At 33.3% G+C, this 20447-nt stretch overlaps 1 protein-coding gene across 2 annotated transcripts in view; it reads left to right on the forward strand.

Annotated features, from left to right (window-relative positions):
• The window catches only part of LOC111056683 (zinc finger protein 64), a 32688-nt gene extending 12541 nt beyond the window's left edge, over positions 1 to 20147 (forward strand). The window contains exons 4-5 of one of the 2 annotated variants that reach the window (XM_039431543.1): positions 2231 to 3631; positions 5775 to 5994. In XM_039431543.1, coding sequence (XP_039287477.1) covers positions 2231 to 3631; positions 5775 to 5806 — 1433 coding nt within the window. In that variant the 3' untranslated portion in view covers positions 5807 to 5994. Of the gene's footprint in view, positions 1 to 2230; positions 3632 to 5774; positions 5995 to 18914 lie in introns of those variants that run through there. The other variant, XM_039431545.1, reaches the window with a different exon arrangement.
• The last annotated feature ends 300 nt before the right edge of the window (positions 20148 to 20447 follow it).

Raw genomic sequence — 20447 nt, forward strand, 5'->3', positions numbered from 1 at the left:
ATTACAGCTGCAATTTTTGTGATCATAAAAGTTCTAATCCATTTAATTTGAAAGTACATACTAGAAGCTATCATGGAGAAACCCCTTTCAAATGCGATTCATGTGACTATAAATGTGCTGTTCCATCTAAGTTGAAACAACATATCACAAGCAATCATGGAGAAAAACGCTTGAGCTGCATCTTTTGTGGTTATAAATGTGCTAAGCGAAGTACCATGAAAGCACATATTAGAAGCTATCATGGAGAAAAACCTTTCAACTGCGACTCATGTGACTATAAATGTGCTAATTCATTTCACTTGAGACTACATATGAGAATACATACTGGAGAAAAACCTTTCAGCTGCGATTTCTGTGAATATAAAAGTGCTAATTCAGATAATTTGAAAAAACATATGAGAATACATACTGGAGAAAAACCTTTCAGCTGCGATTTTTGTGAATATAAAAGTGCTAATTCTTATAATTTGAAAACACATATCAGAAATCATAAGATAGAAAACATGCTCATAGTCCGGGCGTAAATGGGCTAAAAAGGCACTCGGTGGTCATTTATTGGTAACAACCGTGGAATATGTCTTAAACTCTTTATTAGGTTTAGTTTATTGAATATCACAATTATTATGATAAGCCTCTGTTACAGCGGCAATGTTTATTTTCTGAATCTTAAACACTTTGCAGAGTTCTATTTCTTTATTCCTTATTCCTCTTACATTCCATGTGGCTATTTTTAATTTTTCAGCAATCCATTTCCGTTCTTTATTTTGGGCAATCCTGTTTATATTTCCGATAATCCTGTCCTGTCCGAGGCTATTTTGGGTACTGCAAGTGATAAAAATTTTTCTATGAATAGGGTACTGGCCTATCGCAAAACCCCCTTACTAGGAGGACCAGAATTTGGGGTTTATTCCCTTGAATATCAGCCGCCCAATCTGGGTACAGACGCTGTTTGCTCTTCCGCCCTCTCCGCCGTTGGGATTTCTCCTCATCCGCCTTTAAGGTCGTTGGCCGGAAAACAAAATAAAATGAAAAAAGAAGAATATTCCCAAGGTAGGGAGGACAGGATAGAGAAAGAGAGTAGCGTGCGACGACAGGATGACAGATTGACATCTTACCGAAGCAAGGTGCACCTATAAACCTATTGGGAAAAGAGACGTGGGAAGACCGAGGAAAAGATGGGTGCCGGAACAGGTTCTTTAACAAACCTAATCCTTGAAGTGAAGAAGAAGAAGAAGATTATGATAAGCCGAAATCATTGGCAAAGACCTCGAAAACAAAATAGCCACCAACATTTTCAGGGTCTTATTATATCTTTTGTATTTTGATAACCGTTCATGATATTCCACTGTGCTTTGCACCAAAATATTCGGAAAATCTTCTTCTACAATATTAATATATGAAGGTTCTCTCTAAAACTTATATTTCCTTGTTATATATAACCTTCCAAAACCTGTTTTTCTTCATTTTCCTAAATAACTTCTCACAATGACTTTTTTGTGTAAGAGATACAGGAAAATGCTAAATCTATAAAACTTAGATCGTTTTCTCAGCTCCAGAATGATAAGTTTACAGTATAATTACGTCATTTATACGTGAATTATACAGTTAGTTACTATAGTTACTATAGTCATTTGAAAGTACCTCCACAGCAGAAAACAGAAAGACCTTGAGGCCGCAATTATTTTACAACTGTAAATTACTCAGTCAAGTCGATTGAAAGAACATATTAGTAGACATACATGTGAAAAACCTTTCAAATTAATGTGATTTTTATGACTAAAAATGTACTAGTACTAGGCCTACTTCAAATCAACTAGAAGTACATATTAGCAGACTTAAAGAAGAGGGAAAGACAGCTTTTAGTTCCAAATTTCCGTTGTGCTCTTACTCTGAATTTTCTAAATTTTCCACTTTTCCTGGGGATACTACATACTCCCCGGAACAATTGAGCTCATCTAATGTTTTTTTTTTTTTAAGTCGACGCCCGTGGGAGAGGCAACTTAGAATATTGTGACTTCAAATGTCCCTAATGAAGTGTTTAAAAGCACATGTCAGAAAACATACTGAAGAAAACTCGTCAGCGGCAACTTTTTTGTTTTCTAATGTGCTCATTTTGAAACAAATGAAATGGCATATCAAATGGCAAACACATGATCACCTATCAGTTACAAATTTTGTGATTTCCAAATTGCCGTTGTGCTCTTACGATTCGCATTATTGATGTTTGCAGTTGAGGGAGGTGCTGAAGGAAATCCACTGAAGATTGAATCTGCAGGAAATCCACTGAAGATTGAATCTGCCGGAAGTCCACTGAAGATTGAATCTGCAGGAAATCCACTGAAGATTGAATCTGCCGGAAGTCCATTGAAGATTGAATCTGCAGGAAGTCCACTGAAGATTGAATCTGCAGGAAATCCACTGAAGATTGAATCTGCAGGAAATCCACTGAAGATTGAATCTGCCGGAAGTCCATTGAAGATTGAATCTGCAGGAAATCCACTGAAGATTGAATCTGCAGGAAATCCATTGAAGATTGAATCTGCAGGAAATCCACTGAAGATTGAATCTGCCGGAAGTCCACTGAAGATTGAATCTGCAGGAAATCCACTGAAGATTGAATCTGCAGGAAATCCACTGAAGATTGAACCAGAAGTAGAAGGCAGCCACAACCCCAATGAGATAGCAAAATCGCCTCACTTTAGATGTGAGCTCTGCGGTATCAAATGGGCCACATTCAGTCTATTGGAAGTACATATTCAAAAACATACAGCAGATAAACCTTTCAACTGCAATTTTTGTCACTTCAAATCTAGCTATCCAAGTGGATTGAAGGCTCATATTATTAGGAGACATAAGGAGATATCTGGAATAAAACTTCTCAGCTGTGATTTTTGTAACTTTAAAACTGCTTATGCACGTGATTTGAAGTCTCATATTAGGAGACATAATGGAGAAAAAGATGATTTCAGCTGCGTTTATTGTGACTATAAATGTGCCGATTCAAATGATTTGAGATTACACATCAGAATACATGATGAAGTAAAACCTTTCAACTGCGATTTTTGTGACTATACAGGTGCTAAGCGATATTATTTGAATGTACATATCAAAAGAACTCATGGAGAAAACCCTTACAAATGCGTTTATTGTGATTATAAATGTTCCGATTTAAGTGATTTGAGATTACACATCAGAATACATGATGGAGAAAGATCTTTCAGCTGTGATTTTTGTAACTTTAAATGTGCTCAGTTAAGACGTTTGAAATCACATACTAGAAGACATACTGTAGTACAAAATACTGGAGAAAAACATTTCAGCTGCGTTTATTGTGACTTTAAATGTGCTGATTCAAGTGATTTGAAATTACACATCGAAAAACATGATGGAGAAAACCCTTACAACTGCGATTTTTGTGACTATAAATGTGCTAGGCGACGTAATTTGAAAGCACATATTAGTAGAATTCATGGAGAAAACCCTTACAACTGCGATTTTTGTGACTATAAATGTGCTGATTCAAGTGAATTGAAAGTCCACATCAGAATACATGATGGAGAAAAATCTTTCAACTGTGATTTTTGTGACTATAAATGTGCTAATGAAAGTCAGTTGGAAGTACATATTATAACTCACAAAGGGAAGTACGTAAGGCATATAGGAGTTTTAAGAAAAAAGAACATGATATAAATTGTTTTAATAAATATCTGGACAGTAAACTAATGTATAAAAATAAAATGAAAGAGAAGAAAAAGCAGTTCAACGATAACTTACAAAATAAATTTCAGAATTCATCAAATGCTAAAGAATTTTGGCGAGCAGTTCGTCTAGTAAAGGGCAATAATCAATCGATAATGATTCTATAACTTTGGAAGAATGGACATCTTTTTTTTAAAATAAATACAGACCTGAAAAAAGAACTATTGAGTGCATATTCTTCGACGTCAAGCATCCTTTTCTCGATAGACAATAGAAATGATTGAGTTAGAAAGAAAATTGAAGAGATTGAAATATGGGAGTGCTCCAGGGATTTCTTATGAATTTTTCAAATATTTGGCACCTGAAGGAAAACACCTGTTCGTAAGCCTGTTCAACTTGATCATGGAGACTGGGAAAATTCCTTTGAATTGGGCAAAGCTGAAAATATTCCTATTGCATAAGAAAGGCTGTAAAAAAGATCCTAGGAATTTCCGAGGCTTATCTATTGCGAATTGTATTCTAAAAATTTTTACTGGAATATTAACAGAAAGATTAGCAATAATTACAATTTGGGCAGATCAGAGTGGGATCATGGTGGAAAGTCAATCGGGATTTCGGAAAAATAGGTCATGCTTAGATAATATTTTCGTTCTAGACTCAGTAGTCAAATATTTTATGGAAGTAAAAAAGAGAAAGATGTATGCAATTTTTATTGATTATGAGTCTGCGTTCGATTCTATCCCGCATAACAGGCTATTTCAGAAAATGAGGGTACTCGGATTAAGTAGGAGAGTAGTTGGCGTTTTTCAATATATGTACTCGAACTTCTCACTGGTAATCGAGAACAGGTTGCATGGTTTACAATCCGAACCTATCCCACTGACAAGAGGCGTTTTGCAGGGTGACCCGGCCAGCCCACTTCTCTTCGCTCTGTACACATCGGCAATAGAAACTTACTTCAGAGATAAAGGAATGCATGGATTACACATTGATAGAGACAACGATGTAAAAATGTTACAATATGCAGACGACATAGTCATCTTGGCGGATAGCATTTCTGATGTGAGAAATAAGCTCAAATGTCTTTATCAGTGCAGCTTAGAAATAGGACTCAAGGTCAATGCAGCTAAGACCAAAGTTTTGCCATTCCATAAGGGTCGATTGAGCAATAGCCATAGAGATTTCGTGATTGGTGAGGAAAAAATAGAAATTGTAAAAATTATAATTATTTAGGAGTAATATTCCAATCCTCAGGTAAATATACAGAGATGTGCAAACGCTCAATTAATAGAGGTAAAATTGAATCAATATTGGCTGTCAACATTTTATCCAAGGTGAGGTCTGAGAAATGGGAGGGGAAATGAAATTATTAGATATGGTTATCATACCATCGAGTTTGTACGGGTGTGAAGTGTGGGGTTTCGGTTGTGAGCAAGCTGTGGAAGCTGTTCAGTTGTTCTTTTTGAAGCGCTTGCTCTTGCTGGTGCGTACGACGCCGAGTTGGTGTGTTAGATTGGAGGCGAATAGACCAAGGCTATTCAGCTTGATCAGCTTGACGGAGAGAAAATTTGCCCTGCCTGTGATTTAGATTTCGAATCGTTATTACATTTTCTATTGATTTGTCCGGAATATGAAAATATTAGATTGCAGTATATTTTACCTTATGTAAATAATGTAGTTCAAAATGTAGACAAATTGATGGTACTGTTATCTAACTCTAATGATGAGAAAATCAAAAGGTATATCAGTATACTGTGAAAGCACTTATCAAGAGAGAAAATATGGTGTCGACCACCGATAGATAAGCATGATAATTACGATAGTTATCAGTCACTGCCAGCCTAAGATATAGGTTAGATGTATAGAGGTATTCATGTTTTCAATCTCTGTTATTAGTCATTCTTACTTTTCTGTACGTGGCTGGTGGCATTATGATTGGTTTATCATGTTATAATATTGATGTAAAAAATATATTTATATATACAAAAAATTATCTATATTCATGTGTAAATGACTCAACTCATTTGTATGGCAATAATTGTCGAAACAAATAAAATGATTTATTATTATTATAACTCACATAGGAGAGAGCATTGAAACTGTATGATATTTTCATCATCCTCAATTCATCAAGTTTATTGACAATCAATGTCAATGTTGAAAGTTAAGGCTATGCAAAGGCTAAAAATAAACTTTCTACTCTTGATATTTTTCAAAGTTTTTCAATTTGTCTATCATCAAGCTATCAAAATGAAAAAGTTTTCTCAGGAAAACATTTTTTCCGATCATTACTTTTTGAGATATGAGCGCCTGAAGTTTGAATTTTTGGGACAGAACATTTCAAATTCGGTAAGAAATAAATCCATGAGATTTAGAGGATGGATTCTTCATGGTATTGTTGATCTAGTTGAACATAAATTTTCTGAAAATAGCAATTATTGAAAAAGTTATTCAATTTACCAAAAATAACTCAACTAAAAGTTATTTTCAGTAAATTGAATAACTATCTTGAAAATTGATATTTTCGGAAAATTTTTGTTTTACTAGATCAACAATACCATGAAGAATCTATTCTCCAAATGTCATGGATTTATCTCTTTCTGAATTTGAAATTTTCTGTCCCAAAAATTCAATCTTTAGGCGCTCATATCTCAAAAAGTAATGATCAGAAAAAAATTTTCCGGAGAAAACTTTTTCATTTTGATAGCTTGATGATATACAAATCGAAAAACTTTGAAAAATATCAAGAGTAGAAAGTTTATTTTTAGCCTTTGCACAGCCTTAACATCATGTAGTACTGATAATCTGCAACAAGTGCACAAAATACACAAAAATTAAGGCTAAAATACAATTACAGTTTTTAATATTCATGAATCCTAGCTTATGTTACTTTATCCTTTATAAATATTTTTTGAACTTCTCATCAGCCAGAAGTTATGTTACCTATTCTTCTATCAATACAGGGTGATTCATAATTATGGAAAAATAATTTGATACGTGATAGTAGAGGTAAAAATAAGAAAAAAAGTTCTTATAAACATATATCCATAAACGCTTCATTAGCGAGCTATACAGAGTGAAAGATTTCGCCCGGATTTCAGTTCCTCTGGTGAAATACACCGATGCTGAATTTTTTGGGCACTAGTTTTTGAAAAACTTATGCTGGATTCATATCTGAAAAATTGAATAAAACTAGTCTGGAAGCTGTAGTGTGAGTAGTTTTTGAGAAAAAAGTTGAAATATGCAAAAAAACTAAGTAGAAAAACACAGACTTCTACGTTTGATGCCCAATAACTTTCTTTAATGACCAGTAAACAAATAATTTTTCGCAATAAAAATTGTAGAGAATTTAATTCTGAAAAGAATTATGTAAGCTGTGTAAACTATCAGCAATCAGCTACAACCTATGAGTTATTAGTTCTCTCCTCATAAAACAGCAAATTTTTGTGGTGTAATGTACTACATAAGAATACATTTTATTCAACTTCTATTTAAATTTAGTTTACACAGCTTACATCATTCTTTTCAGAATTAAATTCTCTACAATTTTTATTGCGAAAAATTATTTGTTTACTGGTCATTAAAGAAAGTTATTGGGCATCAAACGTAGAAGTCTGTGTTTTTCTACTTAGATTGTTTGCATATTTCAACTTTTTTATCAAAAACTACTCACACTACAGCTTTCAGACTAGTTTTATTCAATTTTTCAGACATTTTTCCATATGAATCCAGCATAAGTTTTTCAAAAACTAGTGCCCAAACAATTCAGCATCGGTGTATTTCACCAGAGGAACTCAATTCCTGGCGAAATCTTTCACTCTGTATAGCTCGCTAATGAAGCATTCATGAATATATGTTTATAAGAACTTTTTTTCTTATTTTTACCTCTTCTATCACGTATCAAATTATTTTACCATAATTATGAATCACCCTGTATAGTACTGTGCTCAATTTTTGTCAAAATTTAATGCAAGAGAATAAACAAAGCTCAATTTTTACCCAGCACTGCAACTAATTATATTGTGTTTTGAGATTTTGTTCCCTGGTTTACTAATTGGCCTACTGTGAACCACAATTAGGGCCAAGCCATACGAGGCGTTTTTTTTAGTCGGCACAACTTCATGTAGGCTACATGAAGCTCTCGGAATAGAATAGGCCAATTTATCTTTTCTTCTTCAGGGCTACTCTTAAATATAAGTAGAAATTAGAAATCTAAGTACCCTTTTAAAATTGTTCAATCAATGGCATTGTATAGCCGAAACATTTTATGATTGAACAATTTTAAAAGGGTTCATAGATTTCTAATTTTTATTTATAGAACAATTTAATTCAATTGGCGTATCAAGTGACATTTTCTGTCCACCCAAACGGAGAGCTTCCTGTCCTGACATGACGACAGGAAAACGCCTTGTCTGGCTTGGCCCTTACTGTGGAAAGTGACTGTAGTTTCAGCGACAGTCGTTTCTAAGCCCCAGTACACAGGCTGTGACTTATGAATTCTATGAGACTTGTAATGGGGTGAATTGCCAACCATTCATATGTGGTGCGGTATATTTGATATGTACTGGAGCGGTTGCTAAAATCCCTGTTTTGCAAATAAATTTGCAAAAAGTTAAGGCCGTCCGGCTCGCAAATATGCTGCGTTCAAACCGCAGCTCTAGCTCAGTAGTAGATGCATGAATATTCCAAATATATTTAATCACCACAGGGTTCAATGACTGGTGATAAATAATTCTTACTGCTGCTTCCGTGAAGTTGTTGAGGAACACCAATAAGGAAGTCAAAAAGATAGCCGGTGACTGATTATCAGTAACCATATATTCAATCGAGAATAATGAGAATCAACTATGGTTTTTCTAATTGACTCTTAAAACGCTTGTCATGATACAGGTATGCACCAATTTACCCTTTTGAAATTCCTTGAAACGTACAGCACCAGTTCTTGAAGCTCTCTGGATCCTTATATGATATACTGTAGACTTATTAATATAATTATCAGTAAGATTTTTCTGGCTGAATAGTGCGACTATCATCAAAGGATGACAAGTAATAAATAATGCTCTGAATAAGATCAATATTAATTGATTCACTGACTTGATATGCTGCAGAAGATTTTTGCTTGGTACCAAGACAGCTCAAATTGTATATCACGAGATGAATTAGGAAATAATAAAAAACTTCTAAGATTTTGTATGCTGACATAAAACAAAAATATATTCCCATAAAATAATATATATAAAATATTCTTATATCTATAATTTTCTTTAAATAAATAAATTTTCTAATATTTGAATAATTTATCACAAGGCTTATTAGCATTCACAGTGTTGTGAGCTGTAAAAATATATATGTATATTTAATACTGATACGTGGACTTCAAGTCAATTCAGAACTCTACAATTTAAAACCTGTTCGGTCTGTAGATTTAACAGGATATACTTTGATCAATGAACAAAATAATAATTAATAAAAATAACAATTTAATAATCTCAGGGTTTATGAGTTTGTGCCATGCATGGAAATAAGCTTCCTACATAAATCAAATAAATTCATAAAAAAGTTCTTATAGACTATATGATAGTATTCAACACGTTGTGAATTTCTTAAACTTGAATAAATTTATATAGCGCTTTGATCAATTCCCCAATTCACTGATAAAGGCCTTATTAATAAATGAGCTCATTTAAGACAAATTTTGCACACTCACTATAACGATGTTCTTGAAGTTCTTGTAGAATAATTAAATATCTTCAATAATTAATTAGGCAGGTCCTTTTTGTCTCCGCTGGGCTTTTGTATGGTCCAGATTTCTTATAAATTTCTATCAGTATTAAAAATATATTTACGGGAATAAATTACTGTTAACTGTCAGTAGATCGGGTTGTAAGGCCGATCTGCAAAGTAGTGGACTGTGTGAAAGTGTATAGATGAGATCTATATCTGATCTTGGCACTGACAGCTCTCCATTATTTGCTACGAGCGGATTTACATACCTTGATTGTGTAGATCCGAAAAAATACCTCTTGTTTAATGTGCGTCTGAGCACAAGTAGAATGCACGAAAGTAGTGCAATAATGAACCAATAATTGAAGAGTGATAGATAATAAATTTCTTATTATCCATATGTAATGCTGATATTTGTATGTAACTATTGGAATGCTTGAAATTAATGTAATTGTAATTAAAATAAAAATAATTAGAAATGCACTCAAGTTGTTTATTGTACCTAGGCTTTTTGCTAGTACATTTAAGATTAGTGATACAATGTTTCAAAATGACATTACCTCTGTGAGCGTAAAAGATTGAATAATAAAAGGATGAATTTGGAATATCACTATTAATGCTGAAATACACAATAGAATATATTGATGCTGAAACTAATAACAGAACAATATTCATGTTGAGTAATGATTGAATTGAACGTACAATTTAGCAATGTTTAATTGAATAAAATTTAAAATACTTGAAAATGATAGTAATGATGAGAATCCTAACCTGACTAACAAAGTCAGTCGAGAGATGAAATTCCTAAAAAATAGTCCTGCAAATCCTTAGCAATCCTAAAGGTATGAAAGTACAAAAATTTATATGACTATGAACAATTACCCAATTTCAATAATGATAACTAGGAATTCAGATTAGGTAGAATCCAATCGTACCTGAAGCTTTCAAGCTGTTGACTTTGTAACACTGAAAGAGGACAACTATAGCAACTTGGCTATAGTGTACGCAGAAGGAGCAGAAAGTCTGTCCAGAACTGAAGGTTTGATTAATAATTAAAAATAGAAAAGGTTGAAAAATACCAAATACAATATTGAAAGGAGACGAAGCTCAGCATATTGTATGAAATAAGTGGGCTGGGAAATGACAGCTCAATGCATGTCAAATTACATAGGGAATATTACCATATGTAGATCACATAAGTAATAATATAAGATGAAATTGAATGATTGATAGTATTTAAATAAAAGAACCAAATTGATGGGATGAAGACTACCAGTAAACACAGTGCCTCTGAAAGGGTAAATACAAAATGTAAATATTAGAATAAGACTTCCCTGAATAATTAATGATGTGTTGCCGAAGTGATAGGCCTACGGTGACTCAAAATCCGTGGATGAAACTTGACTCCTGTCAAGTACATTGTAGTTGCAGACAGCTGCTGGGCTGATAGAAGTTGAATGATGTTGATATCCTGACTATATCCTGGAACAGTTGAGACTGTTCCAATATTAAAGTTGGTAATGAATATATTGATGAATGGGCACTTCACAAATTGAATGAGTTTCACTGATTGAATGTTTATTGGAAAAGTGTTCCACCATGAATTAAGTAGAATAAATGTTTGAGGTTATGTCCTAATGTTGATGTAATTGAAGTGAATAAATATTTGAATAACGAGATAAAATGTCCTTGACGAATGAAATCACTAGCATCAGTAAGAATTGAGATCGACAAAGTTCGACTAAATAAATGATGAGTAGCTAAAAATGAGTAGCGGTTGACGACGTAGAGCAAATTGCACTTGCACAAATTTCCCGAGTTGAAATGTTGAGTAAGGTAAGCTGCACTTGCACAAACTTCCCAAGTTGAAATGTATCTCCTACAAGCATACAAGATGAATGAATGAAACCGCTAAATAATGTGTATTGATGCTCAGTAGAATTGAAGTGATAAATATTGAATCAAAAGTTCATGTTGAGAATTGTTGAAAGTTCATGTAAAATTCATGGTGGAAAAGAATGTTGAAATTACTCACTGTTCATAACGCTAATATGATGGATAATTGAAAATGTGGTATGCAGAACGCATGGCGTGACTTGCAAAAGGGACGCTCAGTAGAAAAGTCCCAAAAAGTATGTTAAAATCATTGGAATTATGGTTGAGAGACGTTCTCCAATGATAAATGTGTTGAATGGTTATCAAATAAGCACACAAACTAGGACATAATGATTGATGAAAATGGATAAAGTTTTCCTAAGATGGATGCGTTAAACGAAGATGTTACATTGTATGGCTGTCTAAGAAGAGTGACGCTGTCTTGCTGGCCGGTGAAGAAGCAGGAAAAACCCGTAGGGGAAACATGACGTGATCGGCAGTGATGCACACAAACTCATCAAATGAAGTGAAAATATAAAATCGATATTAAGCGAACTAATGGTGTTGAGGTTGATGTGAATGTTGAAATATACCAATGGAGGTTCAAAAACAATGAAATTACAATTCAAAATACTTATAGACGAATATTAAACTAGCAAACACTGAAAGAAGCAGATGACAACTAGCGCTACTATCGATCAAGCAATCAATGAAACTGTGACATCAGAGATCGCATGACAAGTGAAATGTTGTCCAGAGGCTGTAGCAGCAGTAGATTCAAATATTACAAAAACAAGATGGACAACCATAATACTGGCTAAAATATGAGACGAAATCTAACAATTACAATTAAGAACTCTTTAACAACACTGAGTTCACAAATAATCAAACATTAATTACATATACTTGACATTTAAAAATGGATTGGCTTGATGCTTTAAAAAATTAATAGGAAGAAAGAACCCTAATCTCCATGTGCTCCTCACAGGTTGAGATCACAAGCCAGAGAGAATGAATTTCAGAAAAATTTCATCTCTTCCTTAAATGATTAATAAGCTTCCTTCTGATTGGCTTTCTAATCTTAGTAAGACGTGATGTAATTGGTTCCTTAATATTCAGGGTTTTCCTAACTTAGTTATACAAAGATGAATAAAAATTTCTAAATAAATAAGTTAAGTAATAGTCTGAGAGTATTCTAATAAATAAATCTCGATATATGATGCTATAATACAATATACATTTAATTTTTTATGTAAGCTTTGTGTACTCTTGGTTTTCATACTTTTTTAGATTTCAATAAATACTCGTGTAACAATAATAGTTGTCCTTATCTATTTACATAAACCTTCCCTAGTATATATAATATATATTTTATGAGTAAAAATTATAATTCAATTCATAATAGTTGATTCAAAAAACTGTTGATTGATCCTAGATCAATTGATGTATTAAATCAAAACAAAGATTCTAACCTCAAAATGTACATGCAATCTTTTATTTTTTATAATCTACCAATAATAAACAAGCCGCTTTATAATTTTATTTACTGCCAAAGAATTCTCATTATTGTTTAATTACAATTTTGCATGGTTCTCTTATCGCTTAATAGATAACATGATTACTCTTTATCATAAATAACATTCGATTTTACTTGAGCGGTACCTTGACTAGGCTATCTATTCTTTCCATTTTACAATTTTATTAAAGCTCATTTGTTTTATTTCAAAAGTATTCCATGGTGCTACAACACCACGCCACAGACTAAACATAACTTGGCAAACAGATTCACTTGTTCACATGTTTGCCAAGTTCCGTTTTATCTAATAAATTTTATAAAGCAAGTTAAACACACATAGATTTTTGGACGTTCAATTTCTTGCCATCCTTATGAATTCTACCAGATAAAACGGAATTTGGCAAGCACGTGAAAACATAATCTGTTTGCCCAGTTATGTTTTTTCTAATAGAATCCTATAAGGATTGCGAAAAATCTAATGTCCAAATTTCGATGAGTATACTTGCCAACGTTTGTTCAAGGGCAATACCCCCTCCCGTCGCCGAGTACTAGCGGTTAGAAAAACATGCGTTTTCTCTGCACCACTCTGTATAATGTATAAAGTGAAACGGCCTCGGAGCTCGAGGTTTTTACTATTGTAGAAAAATCTAAACTATTGCCTGATACACAATTGAAGGTGTCGTGGTTGGGGAAATGAAGTTGGAGGCATAGATGACAGCTTAAAATCCCGCTAAGTGAAATTATGCTTAAAAACTAAAAAAAAAAAAATATATAAATTGTTGTACTTTTTACAACAAGGCTACTACCGGAAGATTTCATATCATTGTGTTGTCACTTCACTAGGCTGCGGACAGGTTGAGCTAGCAAGGATAGAGCTAGATAATGTAGGAAGATTAAAAGATTTATAAACTCTCAGTTAGGTGCATCATATTTTGTCTCCAAACTCTTCACACGGTAGCCTAGCCACCTAGGAAAACATTTTAAAAAATCTGTTGTGGCGCACTCACACAACTTTCCTTGAAAATTGATCACGTGACGCTAGTGTTCCCGCGCATCTCAAGTCTACTATTCAAAGATTTGAGCCAGCTGGTGACAGGGCAATAACGCTGTAGACATACCAGGTCTGCTATCTCTTCATAGTGAATCATTTAATAGAATCAACAGTTTGCAATTGGATAATCACATTTTCTCGGATTTCGAGATTATTTTTAATTCTAGGTGAAAATGTTACTGTACATTAATTGTAGAGATCAGTGGCGGCTCGTGGAGGACAATTTTAGGGGAAGCCCAAATAACATGAAAAATCGAATATGACATAGGCTATCGGGGTATGGGATTTGAAAGATGAATTCTAGAGATTCTCATGCTCAATCTTTACCACTCGAAATTTTCTGTTTAAATTGTATCTGAAGCCTGATAATTGAGAATCTAAAATCAAAATTTGCATAGATGAGGCGGAGCTCCTGAAATTTTTACAGATACCGGTATGGGACTTGTTGCAGTTGATAGAGCTTATTGATGATTATTTTAGGTGTAAATTTAATCAAAATCGTTGGAGCCGTTTTCGGGGAAATCGCAAAAAACCCTGTTTTTGACAACATTATAGCCGCCATCTTGAATCGTATTTCATCGAAATTGTTCGTGTCGGATCCTTATATTGTAAGGACCTTACGTTCCAAATTTCAAGTCATTCCGTTAATTGGGAGATGAGATATCGTGTACACATACGCACATACACTCATAGACCAATACCCAAAAACCACTTTTTTGGACTCAGAGGACCTTGAAACGTATAGAAATTGGGGTACCCTAATTTTTTTCTGAAAGCAATACTTTCCTTACCTATGGTAATAGGGCAAGGAAAGTAAGAACTTGGGAAAACTTCACCTAGGTGAACTTGTGTGTAGTAGGCTACCGGTACTTGAATGCCTTAAGTTTATTATTTATTGTTCTTGAAAAATAGTTGATTGTATTTTCTGCTGAGTTGAATGTGTTGTGCAAATAAAGAGTATTGTTCAGCCAATAAGACGTCGGTCCCGGCTGCCTAGAAAGCAGTCGTTAGGTCATGTTAGAGGCCCTGAAATTGATCAGTTGCGACCTGAAAACTCTGACACCAGATCTGAGCCAGCCAGGTCACTCGATATTATTATTATTTTAGCCAATCAACTGTCATCATTATTAGAATTGGGAGAGATGAGCCCCGGTGCCACTAATACCGGTTAAACTTTAAAGCTGGGTTTACACCAAAGTTATTAACAAAATGTTGATAACGGAACTTGAAAAACACATATGTTCATCATGTGTAAGATGAGTTATGTTCAATCTAATAGAATCTATAAGGATTAAGTCATCAACATTTTGTTAATAACTTTGGTGTAAACCCAGCTTAATATGTTATTAAAGAAGACTTTTTTGAAAAGACGGCATCTGTGATTGGTTCGTCTTGTGTTATTCAATCATGATTATAATTTAACAGGCTTTTGTGAAACTGGGACTTGGTGTTATTTATGATGGATTCTAATTGTTTAATGTGAATCTCATCATAGCATAATTCAGCTTGAAAAAGTTTCAAAAAATCGTGATAGATTTTTAGTTGTGATTTTTTCGCTATTGTCAAGCCATCTTCTTTGTTGAATGGTTCATTAGTTACTTTATTTTCAACTCATAATAATTTCGTTCTGAATGTTTCAGTGCAAGTGGTGGTATTCAAAAATTGTCAAAATTTGTGGAGAAAAATTGGAAATACTTTCCAAAAAATTCTCTAAATCTCCATAGCTAATACGCTAGGGAAATATTTATTGAGATAGCTATTGGCTAATTTTTTAAAGATTTTTGATGTAATAAAAAATCACAGTTCCCACATAATTCTCATATTTTAAATACTGAATTTATGATGAATAAAATATTTCCGAGACCTTCCATCAGATTTTGATCTGACTTTAACTTGCACGAATGAAACCAAGTTTGGGGATTTCGATTTAGTAACATCCACCACTACAGTAAGGTACACGTTATAATGACAGATTTGATTAACATTGGTGTTATGCTATCCTTGACTATCATTCTACAGAGAAGATAGCGCTATCCTTTTTTGCTCCGCAACATTGCAATATCGTTCTCTTACTCTAAAAATTTGGAAATTTAGATATAGTTAATAAACAAAATATTCTTAAGGCTGTGCAAAGGCTAAAAATAAACTTTCTACTGGTGATATTTTCCAATATTTTTCAATTTGTATAATTCTCATCAAGCTATCAAAATTGGAAAGTTTTCTCAGGAAAACATTTTCTTCCATCATTACTTTTTGAGATATGAGCGCCTAAAGTTCAAATTTTTGGGACAGAACATTTAAAATTCGGTAAGAAATAAATCCATGAGAGTTGATGGATGAATTCTTCATGGTATTGATGATTTTAATAAAACAAAAATTTCACTGAAAATATAAATTTTTGAGAAAGTTATTTAATTTAATAAAAATGACCAAAAATAACTCAAAAAAAGTTATTTTTGGTAAATTGAATAACTTCCTCAAAAAATTATATTTTCAGGAAATTTTTGTTTTATTCAATCATAAATACCATGAAGAATTCATCCACTAAATCTCATGGATTTATTTCTTACCGAATTTGAAATGTTCTGTCCCAAAAATTTGAAATTTAGGCGCTCATATCTCAAAAAGTGATGATCGGAAAAAAATGTTTTCCTGAGAAAACTTTTTCATTTTGATAGCTTGATGATATACAAATAGAAAAACTATGAAAAATATCACCAGTAAAAAGTGTATTTTTAGCCTTTGCACAGCCTTAATCATGACATTTTATTATTGAATCATTAAAATAGTTATTTGTATATCTAGAGTGAAAAGTACGACTTTTTCTCCCTGAGGAAAAAGTTTGAAGCCCGAGGCGAAGCCGAGGGCAACAATTTTCCTGAGGGAGAAATAGTTATTTGTGCATCTAGGGACTAAAGTGCAACTTTTTCTCCCTGAGGGAAACTGTTGTCGCCCGATGGCGTAGCCGAGGGCGACAATTTCCCTGAGGGAGAATAAGTACTTTAGTCCCGTGATGCACACAACATTTTTCCTCCACCTACACCAATACCTATAACAATGAATAATTTGTATATTGAATAATTAAATAAAAGTTCGCATAAACGAAAACGTACCTTTAGATGAACGCTCTCGTAGAGATGCCGATGACGTTAGAGGTGTGTACTTTTTCATATCCACGTTAGAGGTGTGTACTTTTTCATATCCACCAACGGTTGAACATAACCTAACAATCGAAATAGAGCTACTTATTTCCTAGAGCTAAAATATTCCAAAGATCGAAATAGAGCTCTTTTAGCACACTTGAAATTGGACAATATGAATGTCAACAATGCTTGCCGTCGTCGACTGCGGAAAAGTTCGCATAAACGAAAACGTACCTTTAGATGAACGCTCTCGTAGAGATGCCGATGACGTTAGAGGTGTGTACTTTTTCATATCCACCAACGGTTGAACATAACCTAACAATCGAAATAGAGCTACTTATTTCCTAGAGCTAAAATATTCCAAAGATCGAAATAGAGCTCTTTTACTTTTCCTCTACCGACCACGACAGTGTTGCCACATTCCTCATTCTTCAATCGCGGCGTTGTCGGACTTCTTCCCATGTTAATCTTATGGGTTTATTTTTACTCCCTTGGGAGTAAAAGTGATCACTTTTCCCGCTGGGAATTATTTTTAGTCCCATGGGAGGAAAAGTAGTACTTTTGTATTCGATTCCAGGGTGTAAAATGAGACTTTTGATAGTAGGTGGAGGAAAAAGTATTTTTCGCTCGTGATGTACACAACATTTTTCCTCCATCTACATTTTTTTTATAGAAACTGCAAATTAAATCATTCTAATAACTTAAGTATTGGTGACAATGTTTCCCAACAACATAACCTAAAAACTAAAACCTAAAAACCAGTCGTCTGATAGGCACTGCTGATTGCGCTATCTATCGGCCAAGGTTGTAACAATCATATCAGCTGAGCTACCAATAATGGCTGACTCCAGATCACGTGGTTCAGATTTGAATTGCAGAATGCAGATCAAAAATATTTGTTGGCTGCTATTTTGAATAGAATAAAATATTTTTAAAATTGTATAAATTTTTATCATCTCAATATTAAGAATATAATATCATACAAACATATATTTCATGAGTTGACCAAATTTCTGGTTGTGGTATTGAATTCAGTTGACTCAATGACAGACACCTCTATTACGCTTTCTCATCTGAGCTTAGACCTTCTAACCTATTACCATGTAAGTTTTTTAAATAGAGATGCTTCCCATGTTATTTAAATGGAGTCACTTTTACTCCCTAGGGAGTTTTTCTGTTTTTTACTACCTACAGCGAAAAAGTGACACTTTAGTATTATGTTTCAGGGAGTAAAGTAAGTACTTTAGACAGTAGGTGGAGGAAAAATATATTTTCTTGATGATTTAAATATAATTGATAATTTTTAACAAGAGTGAACAGTTAATATTTTATCAGATATACCGGTATCAGAAATCCTCTATAAAAAGCAATGGAAAGGCTGAGAATCGGTTCGATATTCTCCTACCCATTTCTCCACTGTCATTATAAGGTGGACCTACCTGACAGTAGTCTATATTGAAATTGATAGTAATTTCATTATCAGGCTGTCTATTATCTATTTGTAACTAATGAATACAAAAAAGAGATATTGAATGAAAAAGACTAAGAAATTGTCAAAAACAAGACTGTCTAGCTGGGCCAATGGCAGGCGTTCATGCCCTTGACCAATATAGCAGTACTCGCCTACTAGTATAAATTCTGCTGCTCTTGTATTTAGTTTTAGTTTATCAGAGATTGGCAATGGTGTGATAACCGAAACCGGTCTTCCTAAGTATCAATAAATCTGTGCTTTTTTGACAATTTCTTAGTCTTTTACATTCAATATCTCTTTTTTGTATTCATTAGTTACAAATAGATAATAGACAGCCTACCACAATATCAACTTCTCAACTACAAAAAAAAGAAATAGAGATATCATTGCATTTCTTTATTGTGTGCTCACAAATTGCTTTATCGATGTTTTCAGTGGAGGGAGATGCTGAAGGAGGTCCAGTGAAGAGTGGAACGGAAGTAGACGGCAAGCACAGCTCTAAACTGTCAGCAAAAACGCCTTTTTTCAGCTGTAAATTTTGTGGTACGAATTGGGTTACACTAAGTCTTCTGAAATCACATATTATCAGAAAACATACTGAAAAAAAACCTTTTAGATGCGATATTTGTGATTATAAAAGTACTTGGTCAACCAACTTGAAAACGCATCTCAGAACACACACAAAAGATGAACTTCTTGCCTTCTATCTCTTAGGAGATAGAAGTACTTTAGGTAAATTACTAAAAATTAAAAAATAATCATATAATGAGTAATTAATTAAATTCAATGGATAATTTGCCAATAATCATAATGATTTCTGTATGGGCACCACCCAGTCTTTCTTGACTAGGAAAATAATAGTTGATGAATAAATACTAGTAAAATGATAAAATATAAATAAACATAACCTAAAACTCTCACTCTGGGTCGTGAATTCGGGATTTGTTGAATAAAACAAGAAATCAATCAGTTATTGCTGAACTATATTGAAAATTCAAATAAACGAGAATGAAATAAAGTTGCAATAATGCTGAGAAGAAAATTAAATATGAATAGAGCTTCAAAACTAAATTGAATCAGAATTATTTGGCAATCAGAAATTTAATCAATTGATGAATTTGATAATAAGATAAAATCTCAAAAATGTTAATGAGTTAAAATCAATATACACAATTATCAATAAAATTTATATCTCTAAAGAAATGTTGAAAACTAGAATTTAAAAGACTTTACTTTAAAATAAATTTGGAATCTAAAAATTGAATAGAAACTTTTCCTCTGAAATTAGGCTGCTAATATAAACCCTAGGTACTTGAAAAAGGAGACTGGAAATAAGTTGCTATTTTTGGCTAGTGGAGTCACAAATCAATAATTATTGAAGTTCTAGTATGATGAATGTGTTTGAAATGAATTTGAGAATATGACTTACTCGCTCGATCACAACACTCTCCTATAAAGAGTGATATCTGATGCTGCTGCTGTCTGTTAATCCCAGCGAATACTTCAACACACGACACGACACTTCTCAATCACCGATTTTTCAAGACTGGCTTGGGACGTTCTCGATCCTCCATTTATAATAGCCGACAGTGTCGACCTGTCGCTCATATGTGGGGTTCCTCTTCGTAAGGAATCCGTGACTATTTGTTAACAATTTTAAAGTTTTTTTTTAAATAAAGGGTACTACAAGATATTTATTTCATTTTTATTTATTTGTTCAAAAGTAGCCCATGTGAGTGAAGTGTTTTTACTTAATATTATAATTATAATTAACAATCATTGTTAATAATGAAATATAATTGACCTAAGCAGGTTAAAATCCAAGAATCATAATTAAAAAATATAATGGGACTCCAGATCGTTTTTTCACTTTTTTGGAAAATTAAATCCTTTTATGGTCTCTATTGATTTGATAGATTCAACATGTAAATAAATATAATACCTTATGTGTTTATGTACGGTATCTTC

Source organism: Nilaparvata lugens, chromosome 6, assembly GCF_014356525.2.
Source record: "Nilaparvata lugens isolate BPH chromosome 6, ASM1435652v1, whole genome shotgun sequence".
Taxonomy (NCBI): domain Eukaryota; kingdom Metazoa; phylum Arthropoda; class Insecta; order Hemiptera; family Delphacidae; genus Nilaparvata; species Nilaparvata lugens.